Source organism: Salmo salar, chromosome 24, assembly GCF_965601325.2.
Source record: "Salmo salar chromosome 24, fSalSal1, whole genome shotgun sequence".
Classification (NCBI taxonomy): domain Eukaryota; kingdom Metazoa; phylum Chordata; class Actinopteri; order Salmoniformes; family Salmonidae; genus Salmo; species Salmo salar.
The window spans coordinates 26,596,174-26,618,030 of record NC_138314.1 but is presented as its reverse complement, the minus strand read 5'-3'; the positions used below and the strand labels follow the sequence as shown (position 1 = coordinate 26,618,030).

General features: G+C 43.2%; 1 protein-coding gene across 1 annotated transcript; it reads left to right on the top strand.

Moving 5' to 3' along the window:
* Nucleotides 1–7,324: 7,324 nt before the first annotated feature.
* On the top strand, nucleotides 7,325–16,076 carry LOC106585472 (ubiquitin-conjugating enzyme E2 G1). Its single transcript, XM_014171706.3, has 6 exons — nucleotides 7,325–7,466; nucleotides 10,671–10,773; nucleotides 10,883–10,980; nucleotides 11,110–11,288; nucleotides 11,425–11,527; nucleotides 11,633–16,076. The coding sequence occupies exons 1-5, from the start codon at nucleotides 7,424–7,426 to the stop codon at nucleotides 11,509–11,511; spliced, it is 510 nt and encodes a 169-aa protein (XP_014027181.3). The 5' UTR covers nucleotides 7,325–7,423; the 3' UTR covers nucleotides 11,512–11,527; nucleotides 11,633–16,076.
* Nucleotides 16,077–21,857: the final 5,781 nt, after the last annotated feature.

The window sequence follows — 21,857 nt, the reverse complement described above, 5'->3', positions numbered from 1 at the left end:
TGATCAGTCCAATCAAAGCTACAGTAGATATAACGTGATTTGACATCCTTTGATCTGTAGCCAATGACATTGAGCCTTCTTGATGAGCACTTCTAATGTAAATATATAGCAGCACCCAATGGGCTTGAATTTTCGAGCTCTCCCCATAGATTTTGCAGTGAAGTAGTGTCCCCATGAGTGAGAGAACACTGAGCCAATCACGGTGCAACTAGAGAACATTACCAACCCCTACGCTCTGTATTTTCCACTGGCCGCCCCACCACCACAGAAAGCACTGAGCTAGGTTGAAGCCCCTGCATTTTGGAGCTACCTTACTCAAGAAAGCAAAAAAAGAGACAATGTTTGTATGCGACTCTATTAACTCAATGTATATATATTTTTTTTTATTAAAAAAATTGCAAACTGATATATGACACGTATTAATGACAAAATAACATGCAAAACAGTTAACAACATGCTGGTTAAGTGTGCCTTGAATTCTAAATAAATCACTGACAGTGCCACCAGCAAAGCACCCCCTCACCATCACATCTCCTCTTCCATGCTTCACGGTGGGAACCACACATGCGGAGATCATCCATTCACCTACTCTGCGTCTCACAAAGACATGGTGGTTAAAACCTAAAATCTCAAATTTGCTCTTATCAGACCAAAGGACAGATTTCCACCTGTCTAATGTCCATTGCTCGTGTTTCTTGGCCCAAGCAAGTCTCTGCTTCTTATTGGTGTGCTTTAGTAGTGGTGTCTTTGCAGGAATTTGACCATGAAGGCCTGATTCATGCAGTTTCCTCTGAACAGTTGATGTTGAGATGTGTCTGTTACTTGAACTCTCTGAAGCATTTGTACTGCTCAAAAAAATAAAGGGAACATTTAAACAACACAATGTAACTCCAAGTCAATCACACTTCTGTGAAATCAAACTGTTTCACTTAGGAAGCAACACTGATTGACAATACATTTCACATGCTGTTGTGCAAATGGAATAGACAACAGATGGAAATTATAGGCAATTAGCAAGACACCCCCAATAAAGGAGTGGTTGTGCAGGTGGTGACCACAGACCACTTCTCAGTTCCTAAGCTTCCTGGGTAATGTTTTGGTCACTTTTGAATGCTGGCAGTGCTTTCACTCTAGTGGTAGCATGAGACGGAGTCTACAACCCACAGAAGTGGCTCAGGTAGTGCAGCTCATCCAGGATGGCACATCAATGCGAGCTGTGGCAAGAAGGTTTGCTGCGTCTGTCAGCGTAGTGTCCAGAGCATGGAGGCGCTACCAGGAGACAGTCCAGTACATCAGGAGACGTGGAGGAGGCCGTAGGAGGGCAACAACCCAGCAGCAGGACCGCTACCTCCGCCTTTGTGCAAGGAGGAGCAGGAGGAGCACTGCCAGAGCCCTGCAAAATGACCTCCAGCAGGCCACAAATGTGCATGTATCTGCTCAAACGGTCAGAAACAGACTCCATGAGGGTGGTATGAGGGCCCGACGTCCACAGGTGGGGGTTGTGCTTACAGCCCAACACCGTGCAGGACGTTTGGCATTTGCCAGAGAACACCAAGATTGGCAAATTCGCCACTGGCGCCCTGTGCTCTTCACAGATGAAAGCAGGTTCACACTGAGCACATGTGACAGACGTGACAGAGTCTGGAGACGCCGTGGAGAACGTTCTGCTGCCTGCAACATCCTCCAGCATGACCGGTTTGGCGGTGGGTCAGTCATGGTGTGGGGTGGCATTTCTTTGGGGGGCCGCACAGCCCTCCATGTGCTCGCCAGAGGTAGCCTGACTGCCATTAGGTACCGAGATGAGATCCTCAGACCCCTTGTGAGACCATATGCTGGTGCGGTTGGCCCTGGGTTCCTCCTAATGCAAGACAATGCTAGACCTCATGTGGCTGGAGTGTGTCAGCAGTTCCTGCAAGAGGAAGGCATTGATGCTATGGACTGGCCCGCCCGTTCCCCAGACCTGAATCCAATTGAGCACATCTGGGACACATCTGGGAATCCAATCTGAGCACATCATGTCTCGCTCCATCCACCAACGCCACGGTGCACCACAGACTGTCCAGGAGTTGGCGGATGCTTTAGACCAGGTCTGGGAGGAGATCCCTCAGGAGACCATCCCCCACTTCATCAGGAGCATGCCCAGGCATTGTAGGGAGGTCATAAAGGCACGTGGAGGCCACACACTACTGAGCCTCATTTTGACTTGTTTTAAGGACATTACATCAAAGTTGGATCAGCCTGTAGTGTGGTTTTCCACTTTAATTTTGAGTGTGACTCCAAATCCAGACCTCCATGGGTTGATAAATTGGATTTCCATTGATTATTTTTGTGTGATTTTGTTGTCAGCACATTCAACTATGTAAAGAAAAAAGTATTTAATAAGATAATTTCATTCATTCAGATCTAGGATGTGTTATTTTAGTGTTCCCTTTATTTTTTTGAGCAGTGTATTTGAGCTGCTGGTAAGTCTATTGAACTTATCCTCTGCAGCAGAGGTAACTCTGGGTCTTCCTTTCCTGTGGCGGTCCTCATGAGAGCCAGTGTCATCATAGCGCTTGGTGGTTTTTGCGACTGCACTCGAAGAAACTTTCAAAGTTCTTGAAATGTTCTGCGTTGACTGACCTTCATGTCTTAAAGTAATGATGGGCTGTCATTTCTCTTTGCTTATTTGAGCTGTTCTTGCCATAAGATGGACTTGGACTTTTTTGTTTTCCTTATTTCTTAAGGAACAGTGTTTAAACACTTTACAATGAAGATCTGTGAAGTTATTTGTTTTTTTTACGAATTCTCTTTGAAAGACAGGGTCCTTAAAAAGGGACTTTTCTTTTTTTGCTGAGCTTATTATTGTTCATTGCTATTTTGTGTAAATGTTGCACAAAGACCAACATTTTATTCTAGTTGCGGTGAATATGTTTTGTATTATGAACCAATTTTTATAGTTAGTTTGTGAATACGTTTCTTGTACAAAGGATTGTGTTCCAACATTATCATAAATATGGCTTTGATATAATTAAAGTAAACCTCAGAGTAATCTTCTCTATGAGTTGTTTCGATGTTATCTTTATGAATAAGATGCATGCAATTCAAATGTGCTCGAACACTCCTTTGACTTCATTTAATTAAACCTCAATGTAAAGAAATCTATTTTTTTTGTCTTTATTTGCATACTTAATGGCAAAGGCAACGTCCCCCAAATGCAAGACGTCCTCCAGCGATGTCTGAACTTTTACTTTTGAAAAGCTATATTCCAATTATAAATACAGTAAAGTACACACACTAAAGGGTAAAAAAACACATTTTAGACAACTTTTTAGGCATTCAAGGTGTTGGTCTGATGGGAATCCATGATGTTATCTTGCTTGAGGAACAATCGAGGAACAACGGAGAACAAAAGAGGAAAGCCCCCACTTGTGCTATGTCATGACTTACCTGGATGTGCCTCTTGTTAAGTAAATCAGGTGTTACATGAGGTGAAAAGACACCAAATCAAATTTTATCGGTCACATACACGTGTTTAGCAGATGTTATTGCAGGTGTAGCGAAATGCTTGTGCTTCTAGCTCCGACAGTACAGTAATATCTAACAAGTAATATTTAACAATTACACAACATCAAATCAAATTTTATTGGTCACATACACATGGTTAGCAGATGTTAACGCGAGTGTAGCGAAATGCTTGTGCTTCTAGTCCGACAGTGCAGTAATATCTAACAAGTAAACTAACAATTCCCAACAACTACCTAATACAAACAAATCTAAAGGGATGGAATAAGAATATGTACATATAAATATATGGATGAGCGATGCTGAGCGGCATAGGCAAGGTGCAATAGATGGTATAAGGCACAGTATATACATATGAGTAATGTAAGATATGTTAACATTATTAAAGTGGCATTGTTTAAAGTGACAAGTGATCCATTTATTAAAGTGGCCAGTGATATGAGTCTCTGTGTAGGCAGCAGCCTCTCTGAGTTAGTGATTGCTGTTTAGCAGTCTGATGACCTTGAGATAGAAGCTGTTTTTCAGTGTCTCAGTCCAAGCTTTGATGCACCTGTACTGACCTCGCCTTCTGGATGGTAGCGGGGTGAACAGACAGTGGCTTGGGTGGTTGTTGTCATCCTTGATGATCTTTTTGGCCTTCCTGTGACATCGGGTGCTGTAGTTGTCTTGGAGGACAGGTAGTTTGCCCCCGGTGATGCGTTGTGCAGACAGCACCACCCTCTGGAAGAGCCTTGCGGTTGAGGGCGGTGCAGTTGCTCTACCAGGCTGTGATACAGCCCAACAGGATGTTCTCGATTGTGCATCTGTAAAAGTTTGTGAGGGTTTTGGGTGACAAGTCAAATTTCTTCAGCCACCTGAGGTTGAGGAGGCGCTGTTGCACCTTCACCACACTGTCTGTGTGAGTGGACCATTTCAGTTTGTCAGTGATGTGTACGCAAAGAAACTTGAAGCTTTCCACCGTCTCCACTGAGGTCCCGTCGATGTGGATAGGGGGGTGCACCCTCTGCTGTTTCCTGAAGTCCACGATCATCTCCTTTTGTTTTGTTGCCATTGAATGAGAGGTTATTTTCCTGTAACCAGACTCCCAGAGCCCTCACCACCTCCCTGTAGGCTGTCTCATCATTGTTGGTAATCAAGCCTACTACTGTTGTGTCATCTGCAAACTTGATGATTGAGTTGGAGGCGTGCTTAGCCACGCAGTCATGGGTAAACAGCATGCGCCCCTGAGGGGCCCCCGTGTTGAGGATCAGTGAAGTGGGGATGTTGTTTCCTACCTTCACCACCTGGGGGCAGCCCATCAGGAAGTCCAGGACCCAGTTGCACAGGGAGGGGTTCAGTCCCAGGGTCTCAAGCTTAATGATGAGCTTGAAGGGTACTATGGTGTTGAATGCTGAGCTAACCACATTCTTACATATGTATTCCTCTTGTCTAGATGGGATAGGGCAGTGTGCAGTGTGATGGCGATTGCATCATCTGTGGATCTATTGGGCAGGTAAGCAAATTGAAATGGGTCTAGGGTGACAGGTAAGGAAGAGGTGATATGATCCTTGATTAGTCTCTCAAAGCACTTCATGATGACAGAAGTGAGTGCCACGAGGCGATAGTCATTTAGTTCAGTAACTTTTTTGCCTTAGGTACAGGAACAACGCCATCAATGTGGTCTGCGGTTGTGAAGCCGGTTGGACGTACTGCCAAATTCTCTAAAACGACGTTGGAGGCTTATGGTGGAGAAATGAACATTCAATTCTCTGGCAACAGCTCTGGTGGACATTCCTGCAGTCAGCATGCCAAATATATACTCCCTCAAAACTTAAGACATCTGTGGCATTGTGTTGTGTGACAAAACTGCACATTTTAAGCTTTTTGTGCATATGGAACATTTCTGGGATCTTTTATTTCAGCTCATGAAACATGGAACCAACACTTTACATTTTGCCTTTATATTTTTGTTCATAATAATATATATTTTTTGCTCTTCCAAAAGCAACACAGGCCTAATACCTGTAAAGTCATGAGTGACCATTTTTTGAAAATCATGGGACATATAGTCTTGGTTGCATGCTATTTTGGCCAGGTAGGTAGGTCTGGCCGGCCAAGCAGCTAGGTCTGGCTGGCCAGGTAGGTAGGTAGGTCTGGCTGGCCAGATGGGAGAAAAATAATCTTCTGAAATGTAATTCGTAGTCTTATTCTGCTATCTATTGGAATTATTTAGCAATTGCAGTTCATAATTTTTTTGGAACAATGTGTTGATCAGATCAAAAAGTTTCCGTACCTAAGGTCACTGAATAAAGTGTATACTCTACTGAAGTAGTAATTGCTAAATATAAAATATTTGCTAGTTAATTTGATCACTTACAACCATAAAATAACAATTTATAGCATAATGGCTTTTATAGCATAACGGCTTCGGTGAAGGAAGTTATGGTGGTTCACACAACGAAGAAGCAAGTGTCCCTTCCAGTAATGTGGAGTTGACATTGGACTTGATGCCAGTAAGGATGGTCTTTACGGAGACTGTAATACACTCCCTCCTTGATATAGAAATCCTTAGACTTCACTGCCTCTTCAATGATAAGGTCCCTTGCACCATAGGGACACTTAACCTCCACTGCTGTGGTGCCCATCCGACACTCCGGTGATGCAACCAGGATCCCAGAATCTGTGACCCAAAGCCCTGACATCCATTCCTGTAGCCATTTCGAATGCCTTGATGCCCTCCTCTTTGTTATCTGTGCCCCACTTTACAGACAACGTCCCATCCAACGACAGTGAACACCTTGAAATTCATTTGTTGTAAGAAATGTGCTATATAAATCAAGTTTGATTTGATTGATGACATTACAGCTGTAGAATATTTAATAAACTGTAATTTTCAAGAGGACAATTGCAGTTTTTCCATCAACCTAATTGATAACTTGGCATTTTATCACTTGACATATCAATCATACAGTGGGAAGGATCCTATAAATCAAGACTGTGTGAATGCATGTACCACTCAGGATAAATAAATACTGTGCCTTTGAAGATTTGTCTCTGGTCATGAAACTACAATACAGGCTGGATGTCTAAACAAAGTCCATTTTGAATGTCACATTTTTTTATTAATTCTCATCAATAACAACATTCTAGTACTGAGTTATCACTCGTTAGTCTGGTATCTGGGGTAATCTGGTTAATGATTATATAATTGATTAAGTGGCTCTTTCCTTGTAGAATGTTGACCGCTGTATAGAAAACATTATTGCTATGATGCTCAAACTTAACAGCTAGACTCACTGACACACAATATACTTTATCCCTCATGCTGGCCCTGACCAAACGCAAACTGGTAAATTGCCCCTCTCCACATGGCCAGACTTTTAGTGGTCTTCTCCCCTTTTAATGTTCTTATGCTCATCCATGAAAAATGCCATGAGGTCTGAAAGACACCAACGTCACATACTGTGCAAACAATTATGTAGGCTAAGTAAAACAACCATTTTTTGATATACTGCTCAGCTAACTAGCTAGCTAAAGTGTAGTCAGTGGCTAGCTAAACAGAGAAAGTGGATGCAAATGCATGGCTTGGGCTAGAGATGACATGCAGTAGCTTTCTGCAGGAATGTGTAGTCTTGCTGAGATCTTCTCTGTTGCTAATTGGCGTTTAGACTTTTTGGGGAGTAAATTCAGGCCAATCTATTGAGAATATTCTACTTGTCCGAGAGAGAATTACATGGCATTCAAAACGTCCACCAGGGTAAGTCTACACGAAACACAGACCTTATATAAAGTAGTTCTAAAATTCCAGATGCAAAAATGAATGGGGAAAAAACGATTGGAACCATTACCGGGTTTTACCGCTAGGTTTTATGGGTATTATGACGCATCCACTGTGCCGGTCTATTTGGCGAAACATTTATTTTGTTGCAGCCCACATACCATGACTGAACAATCAGCACTACTTCTTCGAAAGCAATTGGCAGGTAAGCCAAAGATTCAAAGAACGAAAGAGCCCCCAAGTTAGCCTAGCTAACTTTCCATGTCCGGGCTTCCTCGACGGCAGTCATGATTGTTTGTTTACTTTACATTAGCGCGATCCAATTATCTCGGTTGTGAAACACATTCTAGATAATATTTTTTCCTCTAATTTATCAAATTTGTTAAGATGACTGAATTCAACTTCACTAGCCGTATCTAACATTATGCATTGAACAAGTCTAAACTGACGAACTAAGGTTAGCAATCATTAGCATTTTGACTGTCAGTGAGAACGTCACCAGGCAGCGTCAGCTGGCTAACTTAGCTAGAAAAATCAACATTTTGTTACTGATTCGAGCAATGGTCGAAATAACAAGCGTTATCTAGCCGTAATCAAATTTTACACCAACCTCTGTCTGCTATAAATCACAACCCTAGGTAGCGATTTACATGATCTGGCTTGCTATAAGCTACTACCTAGCTGACAAGATAACAAAGGAATAATCAGCCCCATCCCATCTGTCAGTGGTGGGAACATCACATCATTATTAGCCAGTTCACTGGTTCTGACAATGGCATCACTGTAGCAAACTCCATTAGCTGTTAACAGCTAGCATATACACCAGGGATCATCAACTAGATTCAGCAGCGGGACGATTTTTTTCTTGAGCTGCTGGTCGTGCAGGCTGGGAACATTGTGTGTATATATAGTGTATGTGGACACCCCTTCAAATGAGTGGATTCGGCTATTTCAGTCACACCCTTTGCTGACAGGTGTATAAAATTGAGCACACCGCCATGCAATCTCCATAGACAAACATTGGCAGTAGAATGGCCTTACTGAAGAGCTCAGTGACTGTCACCGTGGCACCTAGAGCAGCACAGGTCAACTGTAAGTGCTGTTATTGTGAAGTGGAAAGTCTAGGAGCAACAACGGCTCAGCCGCGAAGTGGTAGGTCACACAAGCTCACAGAACGGGACCGCTGAAGCGCGTAAAAATCATCTGTCCTCGGTTGCAACACTCACTCCCGAGTTCCAAATTGCCTCTGGAAGCAACGTCAGCACAAGAACTGATCGTTGGGAGCTTCATGAAATGGGTTTCCATTGCTGAGCAACTGCACACATCCTAAGTTCACCATGCGCAATGTCAACAGCTCCCCGCCATTGGTCTCTGGAGCAGTGGAAACGTGTTCTCTGGAGTGATGAATCACACTTCACCATCTGGCAGTCCAACAGACAAATCTGGATTTGGCAGATGCCAGGAGAACGCTACTTACCCCAATGCATAGTGCCAACTGTAAAGTTTGGTGGCGGAGTAATAATGGTCTGGGGCTGTTTTTCATGGTTTGGGTTAGGCCCCTTAGTTCCAGTGAAGGGCAATCTTAATGCTACAGCATACATTGATATTCTAGACGATTCTGTGCTTCCAACTTTGTGGCAACAGTTTGGGGAAGGCCCTTTCCTGTTTCAGCATGACAATGCCCCCGTGCACAAAGCGAGGTCCATATAGAAATGGTTTGTTGAGATCGGTGTGGAAGAACTTGACTGGCTTGCACAGAGCCCTGACCTCAACCCCATCGAACACCTTTGGGATGAATTGGAACGCCGACTGCGAGCCATGCCAAATCGCCCAACATCAATGCCTTACCTCACTAATGCTCTTGTGGCTGAATGGAAGCAAGTCCCCGCAGCAATGTTCCAACATCTAGTGGAAAGCCTTCCCAGAAGAGTGGAGACTGTTATATCAGCAAAGGGGGGACCAACTCCATATTAATGCCCATGATTTTGGAATGAGATTTTCAACAAGCAGATGTCCACATACTTTTACATTTACATTTACATTTAAGTCATTTAGCAGACGCTCTTATCCAGAGCGACTTACAAAATGGTGCATTCACCTTATGATATCCAGTGGAACAACAACTTTACAATAGTGCATCTAAATCTTTTAAGGGGGGGGGTTAGAAGGATTACTTTATCCTATCCTAGGTATTCCTTAAAGAGGTGGGGTTTCAGGTGTCTCCGGAAGGTGGTGATTGACTCCGCTGTCCTGGCGTCGTGAGGGAGCTTGTTCCACCATTGGGGTGCCAGAGCAGCGAACAGTTTTGACTGGGCTGAGCGGGAACTGTGCTTCCTCAGAGGTAGGGGGGCCAGCAGGCCAGTGGTGGATGAACGCAGTGCCCTTGTTTGGGTGTAGGGCCTGATCAGAGCCTGAAGGTATGGAGGTGCCGTTCCCTTCACAGCTCCGTAGGCAATCACCATGGTCTTGTAGCGGATGCGAGCTTCAACTGGAAGCCAGTGGAGAGAGCGGAGGAGCGGGGTGACGTGAGAGAACTTGGGAAGGTTGAACACCAGACGGGCTGCGGCGTTCTGGATGAGTTGTAGGGGTTTAATGGCACAGGCAGGGAGCCCAGCCAACAGCGAGTTGCAGTAATCCAGACGGGAGATGACAAGTGCCTGGATTAGGACCTGCGCCGCTTCCTGTGTGAGGCAGGGTCGTACTCTGCGAATGTTGTAGAGCATGAACCTACAGGATCGGGTCACCGCCTTGATGTTAGTGGAGAACGACAGGGTGTTGTCCAGGATCACGCCAAGGTTCTTAGCACTCTGGGAGGAGGACACAAGGGAGTTGTCAACCGTGATGGCGAGATCATGGAACGGGCAGTCCTTCCCCGGGAGGAAGGTACTTTTGGTCATGTAGTGTAATTACAAATTATTTGTAGACTGCAAATTGACAGCAAGTAGCCCAAATAGATATATTTGACAAAAACGTGATAATTTCAAACCCTGCTTACATTTCTATACGATCACACATGTCTCTCTATTATGTGTGGAAATCTTGGAACTGATTTCCTGGTGTGTTTATTTTTTTGGGGGGGGGCTCAAATAAAACCCACTCAGGGGGCACCAGTTGGGGAACCCTGATATACACGTTTTTAATTCAATTGTACACTAACCCCCTCCCTTTCTGTATTTTAGAAAATAAGTTAAACCTATCTTTTCTTCATATCGGCGGTTGTCAGACATCATGCACATTATTTCAGCCAATGGATAGTTATGTGCACCTGATGTGGGCAACATACAGGCCACCTTTTCAATTGGCACCACTGACAATAGGTACCTGTTACTCATTGTCTACACAGCATTCCACTGTTCTGTGTTTTTTGTTAGTTTATTGCATTTTGTTACCTTGTGTCTTTCTATTTCAGAACTCAACAAGAACCCAGTGGAGGGCTTTTCAGCTGGCCTAATAGACGATGTCGATATATACAAATGGGAGGTTGTCATCATAGGGCCACAAGACACCCTCTTGTAAGTTAAGACATAGGTTGGTATTCTGAAAGAAGAGGAGTACATATTTTAAAAGTACTCTCAGATGGGGATGATGACTGCTTTGCTTTCTCTGTTCTCTCTATTACAGCGAAGGAGGTTTTTTTAAAGCATACCTGACCTTTCCCTATGATTATCCTCTACGGCCTCCCAAGTTGAAGTTCATCACTGAAATCTGGCATCCTAATGGTAAACACACTGTTAACACTTTGAGCCCTACTAAACCTAGCACTATAATATTTTATAATCATTAGTGGGATTTATGTGTCTCCTACCATGTTTGCTAATGTATATCATTACTTTTCATCTCTTTCTTAGTGGCAAAGAATGGTGATGTATGTATCTCAATTCTGCATGAGCCAGGAGAGGACAAGTTTGGCTATGAGAAGCCAGAGGAACGTTGGCTTCCTATCCACACTGTAGAGACGATTATGATCAGTGTAATCTCCATGCTGGCCGACCCAAACAGTGAATCGCCTGCTAATGTGGATGCTGCGGTGAGTTGTAATAATACATGTATTTAACACAGACTTTGTGTGTTACAGTAGCCAAGTACGTCCAGAACCTGTGTCAAAGTGACAAGGACAACTGTGCTGTTGAGATTTTGAAATGGAGTTTGCGCTGGTCCCACAGAAAGAGTGGAGGGAGGATCCAAATGGTGAATTCAAGAGGAAGGTGGCTTGCTGTGTACGGAAAAGCCAGGAGATGGCATTTGACTAGAACCCAAACTCAATGGGTGAGTAAGCAACATACACCTAGAATCTGGGTTTCACCCAGTCTTGTTGCTATTGGAAGAAATGCAGTCAGTATTTTGTAATGTTCTGTTTTTCCTTCCATCCAGCTAAAGGACATGGGTTCAGAAGGAAAATAGGCAGTTCAGCAAAAGGCTTTAGCACCCCTTCTTTTGCCATTCAAGGGATTTGGTTGGTCAGACACTTTTCTTTTTTTTTCCTGAGAGGTCGTTGTTTTTTGTAAGAGGAATTAATGTGAGAAACCTACCAGTGAAAATTTCCCTCCATTTCCCTAACTGGAATTCTATAGAATTCTAAATGTAATTATATTTATTTTGGAAAAATATAGATTAGATTTAAAGTTTAATAGTCACATGTACAGGGTTGCAATGATGTAAGATGTCACTACTGTAAATTAACTAGCTTTTTTTATCTGCTGCTGAACAGTTTTTCTACTTCGTATCAGGTTTCTTATGCAATTTGTTTGTTGTGCTTGAAGAATTTAAAACACGTGAAAGTTCTTCTCATTATTAGGTTCTCACCAAGTGTCCCATCCTCACAATCACCTTGTCAAACATGTTTTTGTCGTTCCACAATCATTTGATCCCTCTTTCCTGATGTTAGTTCTACTCTCTCGTGGTTTTTCTCACCTGCTTGTTGACTGGGTCCTTTACCCAGACAATCACAATGTCTGCTACCAATCATGTCACAGTCAAGTCTCTGAGGTCCTACTCACTCTGTTTTAATGAAACGTTCCGAACCAACCAAAAAGTTATGTTAAGACTTAAGCTATGATTATTCAGTGGATATACCGGTTTGATGGCATATGAATTTACCTCAATTTAAAAGGATTACATTTTTGTTTTCAGGTTTTATGGATGTTTTATTTGTTCTTAGTCTAGTGTTACATGGGAGCTGTAAGTGACATTGACATAGAACTTGACCCTCTGAGGTTGTTTCTGGGTGATGGGTGGCACATTTGGCTTCTTGGTGCATGTGTATGATCAGATCTTGTACAATTCACAATTACCCCAAGATTTATATTCTGATTTGTGTATTCAGATGATATGATTACAAAAGCCTCAAACTAAGGCAGTCTAATTTTTAGTTATGGGTGCAGCCTCTTGTGGACAACATGTTTTTCTTTGCTCTATCAAGTCTCATGATAATAACTGCCATATACCATCTGTTTATTCTTGGTGTAACCAGGTGGTACATCACTGGGAGGCATGCAATTACACCATTAGTTAAAACAGTTCACAATATGCAGAAGGCATCTAGAGTTGCTTTGTCTTTATTATATGGGATTTTGCTGTTGGCTTGTTGATCAAATCAAATTTTGTCACATGCGCCGAATACAACAGGTATAGACCCTACAGTGAAATGCTTACTTACAAACCCTTAACCAACAATGCAGTTAAGAAAAAGTGTTAAAGTATTTACTAAAATAAACTGAAGTAAACTATAAATAAAAATAACAAATAATTAAAGAGCAACAATAAAATAACAGTAGCGAGGCTATATACAGGAGGTACCGGTACAGAGTCAATGTGAGGGGGCACAGGTTAGTCAAGGTAATTGAGGTAATATGTAGGTAGAGGTAAAGTGACTATGCATAGATAATAAGCAGGGAGTAGCAGCAGCGTAAAAATGGGGGGGGGTTAGCTGTCCAGGAGTCTTATGGCTTGGGGTAGAAGCTGTTAAGAAGCCTTTTGGACCTAGACTTGGTGCTCCGGTACCGCTTGCCGTGTGGTAGCGAGAGAACAGTGTATGGCTAGGGTGGCTGAAGTCTTTGGCAATTTTTAGGGCCTTCGTCTGACACCATGCCAAATCTTTTCAGTCTCCTGAGGGGGAATAGGCATTGTTGTGCCCTTTTCACGACTGTCTTGGTGTGTTTGGACCATGACAGTTCATTGGTGATGTAGACACCAAAGAAGTGTCAACCTGCTCCATTACAGCCCTGTCGATGAGAATGGGGGCGTGCTCGGTCCTCCTTTTCCTGTAGTCCACGATCATCTCCTTTGTCTTGATCACGTTGAGGGAGAGGTTGTTGTCCTGGCACCACACAGCCAGGTCTCTGATCTCCTCCCTATAGGCTGTCTCATTGTTGTCGGTGATCAGGCCTACCACTATTGTGTCGTCGGCAAACTTAATGATGGTGTTGGAGTCGTGCTTAGTCATGCAGTCATGAGTGAACAGGGAGTACAGGAGGGACTGAGCATGCACACCCCTGAGGGGCCCCCGTGTTGAAGATCACTGTGGCGGATGTATTGTTACCTCCCCTTACCACCTAGGGGCTGCCTGTCAGGAAGTCCAGGATCCAGTTGCAGAGGGAGGTGTTTAGTCCCAGGGTCCTTAGCTTAGTGATGAGCTTTAAGGGCACTATGGTCTTGAACGCTGAGCTGTAGTCAATGAATAGCATTCTCACATAGAATTTTGTCCAGGTGGGAAAGGGCAGTGTGGAGTGCAATAGTGTGTCATCTGGGAGTTTTTCCTAGCCACGTGCTTCTACAACTGCATTGCTTGCTGTTTGGGGTTTTAGGCTGGGTTTCTGTACAGCACTTTGTGACATCAACTGATGTAAGAAGGGCTTTATAAATACATTTGATTGATCTGTTGGGGCGGTATGCAAATTTGAGTGGGTCTAGGGTTTCTGGAATAATGTTGTTGATGTGAGCCACGACCAGCCTTTCAAAGCACTTCATGACTACAGACGTGAGTGCTACAGGTCGGTAGTAATTTAGGCAGGTTACCTTGGTGTTCTTGGGCACACGGACTATGATGGTCTGCTTGAAACATGTAGGTATTACAAACTTGGTCAGGGAGAGGTTGAAAATGTCAGTAAAGATACTTGCCAGGTGGTCAGCGCATGCTCGGAGTACACGTCCTCGTAATCTGTCTGGCCCTGCGGCCTTGTCAATGCTGACCTGTTTCAAGGTCTTACGCACATCAGCTACGAAGAGTGTGATTACACAGTCATCCAGAACAGCTGGTACTCTCATGCTTCAGCGTTGCTTGCCTCGAAGTGTGCAAAGAAGTTATTTAGCTTGTCTGGTAGGCTTGTGTCACTGCTGTGCTTCCCTTTTGTAGTCCATAGTAGTTTGCAAGCCCTGCCACGAGCATCGGAGCCGGTGTAGTACGATTTGATCTTAGTCCTGTATTGACACTTTGCCTGTTTGATGGTTCGTCGGAGGGCATAGCGGCATTTCTTACAAGCGTCCGGGTTAGAGTCCCGCTCCTTGAATGCAGCAGCTCTACCCTTTAGCTCAGTGTGGATGTTGCCTGTAATCCATGGCTTCTGATTGGGGTATGTACGTACGGTCGTCGTGGGGACGACATCATCGATGCATTTATGGATTTAGCCAGTGACTGATGTGGTGTACTCCTCACGCCACCGGAAGAATCCTGGAACTGGTCAGATTTGCTAAATGGAGGGCGAGTCAGAGCTTTGTGCGCGTCTCTGTGTGTGGAGTAAAGGTGGTCCAAAGTTTTTTTTTTTCCCCTCTGGTTGCACATTTGATATGCTGGTAGAAATGAGGTAAAACGGATTTAAGTTTCCCTGCATTAAAGTCCGCGGCCACTAGGAGCGCCACCACTGGATGAGCATTTTCTTGTTTGCTTATGGCCTAATACAGCTCGTTGAGTGCCGTCTTAGTGCCAGCATCGGTTTGTGGCGGTAAATAGACCTCTATGAAAAATATTGATTAAAATTCTCTTGGTAAATAGTGTGGTCTACAGCTTATCATGAGATACTCTACCTCAGGGGAGCAAAACCTTAAGACTTCGTTAATATTACATCTCATGCACCAGCTGTTATTGACAAATAGACACAGACCGCCACACCTTCTCTAACCCGGAGGCAGCTATTCTATCTTGCCAATGCACGGAAAACCCAGACAGCTGTATGTTTTCCATGTCCTCGTTGATATGTGAAAAGGAATGAAAATTCAAAGTAATCTGGAATCAAGTGTTATTGTGAATTAATATGGACAATTATGGTGCATGTTGATTTTAATTTAAGATTATGCACAACAATCAATGTTTAAATTGTGGTGGGGGGCTTTGCCATAGGCTTGATAATCCTACTTTGCTTTGATAGTGTTATTTTCATTAAAGCCACCATAAAGCCTACACCAAATCATCAATGTCATAGCCTTGACCAATACTTAAACTAACAACTAATGACACATGCAATCATGTTTGCAGGTTTACTTGCTAACAAATTAGCTATGCTGGGATTGCATACAAATGCAGGTATTCATATGATTGGATGTGACAAATGATGTAAAATGTATGGTACTGTGTAGGACTCATAAATGACCCTTTTCCTCTAGATTTGCTAACATGACCACCTCAGACTGTTAATCACTGTATTTACAGAAGAGACTCAGTGCATTTTTAAAACATTGAAACAAAACACTCAGATAATCTCAATGGTGTTTATCCAAGTAATCCTGATATCTCACTTTATCCCTCTTGTTTGTTGTTTTTACCACTTTGTTTATCCAATGTGTATTTGACATGAGCTCAATAAAATGTGTTAACTGTCATATACTTTCGGTCTTTTTGTATTTTTGTTTGACCTATTTAGTTGTATTTATCTAGTGATAGTCTAATAGGATGGCAAGATTACTTTATATAACCTCTTGTCTAGGCGCTGAATCTGCCCAAAGGATTGACATTCTCTGCGACCATGGCTCTGTAAGCTTGATACTTGTAACCACTCATATTAAAATTGACCTCAATTTGTTAGAGTGACCAGGAGAGAATGTCAGTACAAAGTCATGAAAAACAGGTTACATTTGTCGAGGAAAAAAAAGGGATTTGTCTGATTTAAAACACAGAGGTAGCTGCATTTTAGCAACAAGGTAGGCTTAAAAAAATAGCTAATTGTATGCTTCTGTAATGAATGGTAATTAATTTATATGTGTAGACCTGTTTTTTAATGACTTATTCGAACTTTTGTAATATTGCCTTCAATGTAAACATCTCAGGTCAAGTATCTATTATTTCATTGTTATAGGTCTGCAGAGTCCAATAACATGCAGAATCATAGATATGGGTATGTATAGCCTACTGGTTGTTCAACTCATGCATTGCATGTTTGCATTGTCAAATAGTGTGTCAAATAGTGTGAAACCGAGACCTGAAATGCAATAGCCTGCATGTGGTGTATTAGACTCCACAGAAGCCAGGAGGTAGGCCTATAGGAGGCCATATATTTTCAAATTGTTGTTTGTGGCATATCTAAATGTTAATTTGGTGAATAAATCTATTTAACACTTGATGATTGAGTTAATAGCCTACCCATTAACATGTTACTCAATCAAAAATGAAAACAAACATTGTGTGATTCATTCAGATCAAGGCTTCATTAACACACCCATCTACAGTGCATTCAGAAAGTATTCAGATCCCTTGATTTTTTTTCCAAATTTTGTAACCTTACAGGCTTATTCTAAAATTGATTAAATTGTTTTCCCCCCTCGTCTACACACAATACCCCATAATGACAAATCCAAAACAGGCTTTTAGACATTTTTGCAAGTTAGTAAAAAATAATTCTACACTGCTCAAAAAAATAAAGGGAACACTTAAACAACACATCCTAGATCTGAATGAATGAAATTATCTTATTAAATACTTTTTTCTTTACATAGTTGAATGTGCTGACAACAAAATCACACAAAAATAATCAATGGAAATCCAATTTATCAACCCATGGAGGTCTGGATTTGGAGTCACACTCAAAATTAAAGTGGAAAACCATACTACAGGCTGATCCAACTTTGATGTAATGTCCTTAAAACAAGTCAAAATGAGGCTCAGTAGTGTGTGTGGCCTCCACGTGCCTGTATGACCTCCCTACAACGCCTGGGCATGCTCCTGATGAAGTGGCGGATGGTCTCTTGAGGGATCTCCTCCCAGACCTGGACTAAAGCATCAGCCAACTCCTGGACAGTCTGTGGTGAAACGTGGCGTTGGTGGATGGAGCGAGACATGATGACCCAGATGTGCTCAATTGGATTCAGGTCTGGGGAATGGGCGGGCCAGTCCATAGCATCAATGCCTTCCTCTTGCAGGAACTGCTGACACACTCCAGCCACATGAGGTCTAGCATTGTCTTGCATTAGGAGGAACCCAGGGCCAACCGCACCAGCATATGGTCTCACAAGGGGTCTGAGGATCTCCTCTCAGTACCTAATGGCAGTCAGGCTACCTCTGGCGAGCACATGGAGGGCTGTGCGGCCCCCCAAAGAAATGCCACCCTACACCATGACTGACCCACCACCAAACCGGTCATGCTGGAGGATGTTGCAGGCAGCAGAACGTTCTCCACGGCGTCTCCAGACTGTCACGTCTGTCACATGTGCTCAGTGTGAACCTGCTTTCATCTGTGAAGAGCACAGGGCGCCAGTGGCGAATTTGCCAATCTTGGTGTTCTCTGGCAAATGCCAAACGTCCTGCACGGTGTTGGGCTGTAAGCACAACCCCCACCTGTGGATGTCGTCCCCTCATACCACCCTCATGGAGTCTGTTTCTGACCGTTTGAGCAGACACATGCACATTTGTGGCCTGCTGGAGGTAATTTTGCAGGGCTCTGGTAGTGCTCCTCCTGCTCCTCTTTGCACAAAGGCGGAGGTAGCGGTCCTGCTACTGGGTTGTTGCCCTCCTACGGCCTCCTCCACGTCTCCTGATGTACTGGCCTGTCTCCTGGTAGCGCCTCCATGCTCTGGACACTACGCTGACAGACACAGCAAACCTTCTTGCCACAGCTCGCATTGATGTGCCATCCTGGATGAGCTGCACTACCTGAGCCACTTGTGTGGGTTGTAGACTCCGTCTCATGCTACCACTAGAGTGAAAGCATCGCCAGCATTCAAAAGTGACCAAAACATCAGCCAGGAAGCATAGGAACTGAGAAGTGGTCTGTGGTTACTACCTGCAGAACCACTCCTTTATTGGGGGTGTCTTGCTTGTTGCCTATAATTTCCACCTGTTGTCTATTCCATTTGCACAACAGCATGTGAAATGTATTGTCAATCAGTGTTGCTTCCTAAGTGGACAGTTTGATTTCACAGAAGTGTGATTGACTTGGAGTTACATTGTGTTGTTTAAGTGTTCCCTTTATTTTTTTGAGCAGTATATATTCACACACACACAGTTGAAGTCGGAAGTTTACATACACTTAGGTTGGAGTCATTAACTCGTTTTTCAACCACTCCACAAATTTCTTGTTAACAAACTATAGTTTTGGCAAGTCTGTTAGGACATCTACTTTGTGCATGACACAAGTCATTTTTCCAACTATTGTTTACAGACAGATTATTTCACTGTATCACAATTCCGGTGGGTCAGAAGTTTACATACACTAAATTGACTGTGCCTTTAAACAGATTGTAAAATTCCATAAAATTATGTTATGGCTGTAGAAGCTTCTGATAGGCTAATTAACATCATTTGAGTCAATTGGAGGTGTACCTGTGGATGTATTTCAAGGCCTACCTTCAAACTCAGTGCCTCTTTGCTTGACATCATGGGAAAATCAAAATAAATCAGCCAAGACCTCAGAGAAAAAAAAGTGTAGACCTCCACAAGTCTGGTTCATCCTTGGGAGCAATTTCCAAACGCCTGAAGGCACCACGTTCATCTGTACAAACAATAGTATGCAAGTATAAACACCATGGGACCACGCTGCCGTCATACCGCTCAGGAAGGAGACACGTTCTGTCTCCTAGAGATGAACGTACTTTAGTGTCGAAAAGTGCAAATCAATCCCAGAACAACAGCAAAGGACCTTGTGAAGATGCTGTAGGAAACAAAAGTATCTATATCCACAGTAAAACGAGTCCTATATCGACATAACCTGAAAGGCCGCACAGCAAGGAAAAAGCCACTGCTCCAAAACCGCCATAAAAAAAAGCCAGACTACAGTTTGCAACTGCACATGGGGACAAAGATCGTACTTTTTGGAGAAATGTCCTCTGGTCTGATGAAATGTTTGGAGGAAAAAGGGGGAGGCTTGCAAGCCGAAGTATACCATCCCAACCGTGAAGCACGGGGGTGGCAGCATCATGTTGTGGGGGTGCTTTGCTGCAGGAGGGACTGGTGCACTTCACAAAATAGATGGCCTCATGAGGAAGGAAAAGTATGTGGATATATTGAAGCAACATCTCAAGACAACAGTCAGGAAGTTACAGCTTGGTCGCAAATGGGTCTTCCAAATGGACAATGACCCAAAGCATACTTCCAAAGTTGTGGCAAAATGGCTTAAGGACAACAAAGTCAAGGTATTGGAGTGGCTATCACAAAGCCCTGACCTCAATCCTATAGAACATTTGTGTGCAGAACTGAAAAAGCGTGTGCGAGCAAGGAGGCCTACAAGCCTGACTCAGTTGCACAAGCTCTGTCAGGAGGAATGGGCCAAAATTCACCCAACTTATTGTGGGAAGCTTGTGGAAGGCTACACGACATGTTTGACCCAAGTTAAACAATGTAAAGGCAATGCTACCAAATACTAATTGAGTGTATGTAAACTTCTGACCCACTGGGAATGTGATTAAAGAAATAAAAGCTGAAATAAATCATTCTCTCTACTATTATTCTGACATTTTACATTCTTAAAATAAAGTGGTGATCCTAACTGGCCTAAGACAAGGAATTTTCACTCTGATTAAATGTCAGGAATTGTGAAAAACTGAGTTTAAATGTATTTGGCTTAGGTGTATGTAAACTTCTGACTTGAACTGTATATATAAAATGTATTCAGTATTCAGCCCCTTTACTCAGTACTTTGTTGGAACACCTTTGGCAGCGATTACAGCCTCGCTTCTTCTTGGGTAGGACGCTACAAGCTTGGCACACCTGTATTTGGGGAGTTTCTCCCATTCTCTGCAGATCCTCTCAAGCTCTGTCAGTTTGGATGGGGAGCGTCGTTGAATAGCTATTTTCAGGTCTCTCCAAAGATGTTTGATTGGGTTCTTGTCCGGGCTCTAGCTGGGCCACTCAATGACATTCAGAGACTTGTCCCGAAGGCTCTCCTGCATTGTCTTGGCTGTGTGCTTAGGGTTGTTGTCCTGTTGAAAGGTGAACCTTCGCCCCAGTCTGAGGTCCTGAGTGCTCTGGAGCAGGTTTTCGTCAAGGATCTCTCTGTACTTTGCTCCATTCATCTTTCCCTCATTCCTGACTAGTCTCTCAGTCCCTGCCTCTGAAAAACATCCCCACAGCATGATGCTGCCACCACCATGCATAATCGTAGGGATGGTGCCAGGTTTCCTCCAGACTTGAGGCTTGGCATTCGGGCCAAAGAGTTCAATCTTGGTTTCATCAGACCAAAGAATCTCATTTCTCATGATCTGAGAGTCTTTTAGGTACCTTTTGGCAAACTCCAAGCGGGCTGTCGTGCCTTTTACTGAGGAGTGCTGCAGAGATGGTTGTCCTTCTGGAATGTTCTCCCATCTCCACAGAGGAAATCTGGAGCTTGGGTTCTTGGTCACTTCCCTGACCAAGGCCCTTCTCCCTTTTTGCTCAGTTTGGCTGGGTAGCCAGCTCTAGGAATAGTCTTGGTGGTTCCAAACTTATTCCATTAAAGAATGATGGAGGCCACTGTGTTCTTGGGGACCTTCAATGCTCCACATTTTTTGGTACCCTTCCCCAGATCTGTGCCTCGACACAATCCTGTGGCCAAGCTCTACAGACAATTCCTTTGACTTATGGCTTGGTTTTTGCTCTAACATGCACTGTCAACTGTGGGACCTTTTATAGACAGGTGTGTGCCTTTCCAAATCATGTCCTTTCTATTGAATTGACCACAGGTGGACTCCAATCAAGTTGCAGAAACATCTCAAGGATGATCAATGGAAACAGGATGCACCTGAGCTCAATTTCGTAGTCTCATAGCAAAGGGTCTGAATACTTATGTAAATAAGCTATTTCTGTTTTTAATTTAAAATTTGCAACAATTTCTAAAAACCTGTTTTCAACCTTTGTCATTATGGAGTATTGTGTGTAGATTGATGAGGAATTGTTTTATTTAATCAATTTTAGAATAAGGCTATAATGTAACAAAATGTAGAAAAAGAGAAGGGTTCAGAATACTTTCCGAATGCACTGTATATGACAGACACTGAGCATGTGTATAAGGAACTAAGCGCCAGGGTGGAGACGCACAGGACAGCACATTTCAAGGTCTCTGACAACCAGCAGGTGAATATCCACACTAAGTCCATGATGACTGCATAATTTCTACAGGTAAGATGTCTGCAAGTTATTTACCATATACCATAATTAATATATTTCTCAATTTAAATGTAGTGTTATACTAAATATTGTAAT

Coding starts and splice junctions, on each gene's coding strand:
- LOC106585472 (XM_014171706.3), top strand. CDS start 7,424: ATGACTGAACAATCAGCACTACTTCTTCGAAAGCAATTGGCAG. Junction 10,981..11,109: donor TGAAATCTGGCATCCTAATG/GTAAACACACTG, acceptor TCTCTTTCTTAG/TGGCAAAGAATGGTGATGTA. Junction 11,289..11,424: donor CTGCTAATGTGGATGCTGCG/GTGAGTTGTAAT, acceptor CTGGTCCCACAG/AAAGAGTGGAGGGAGGATCC.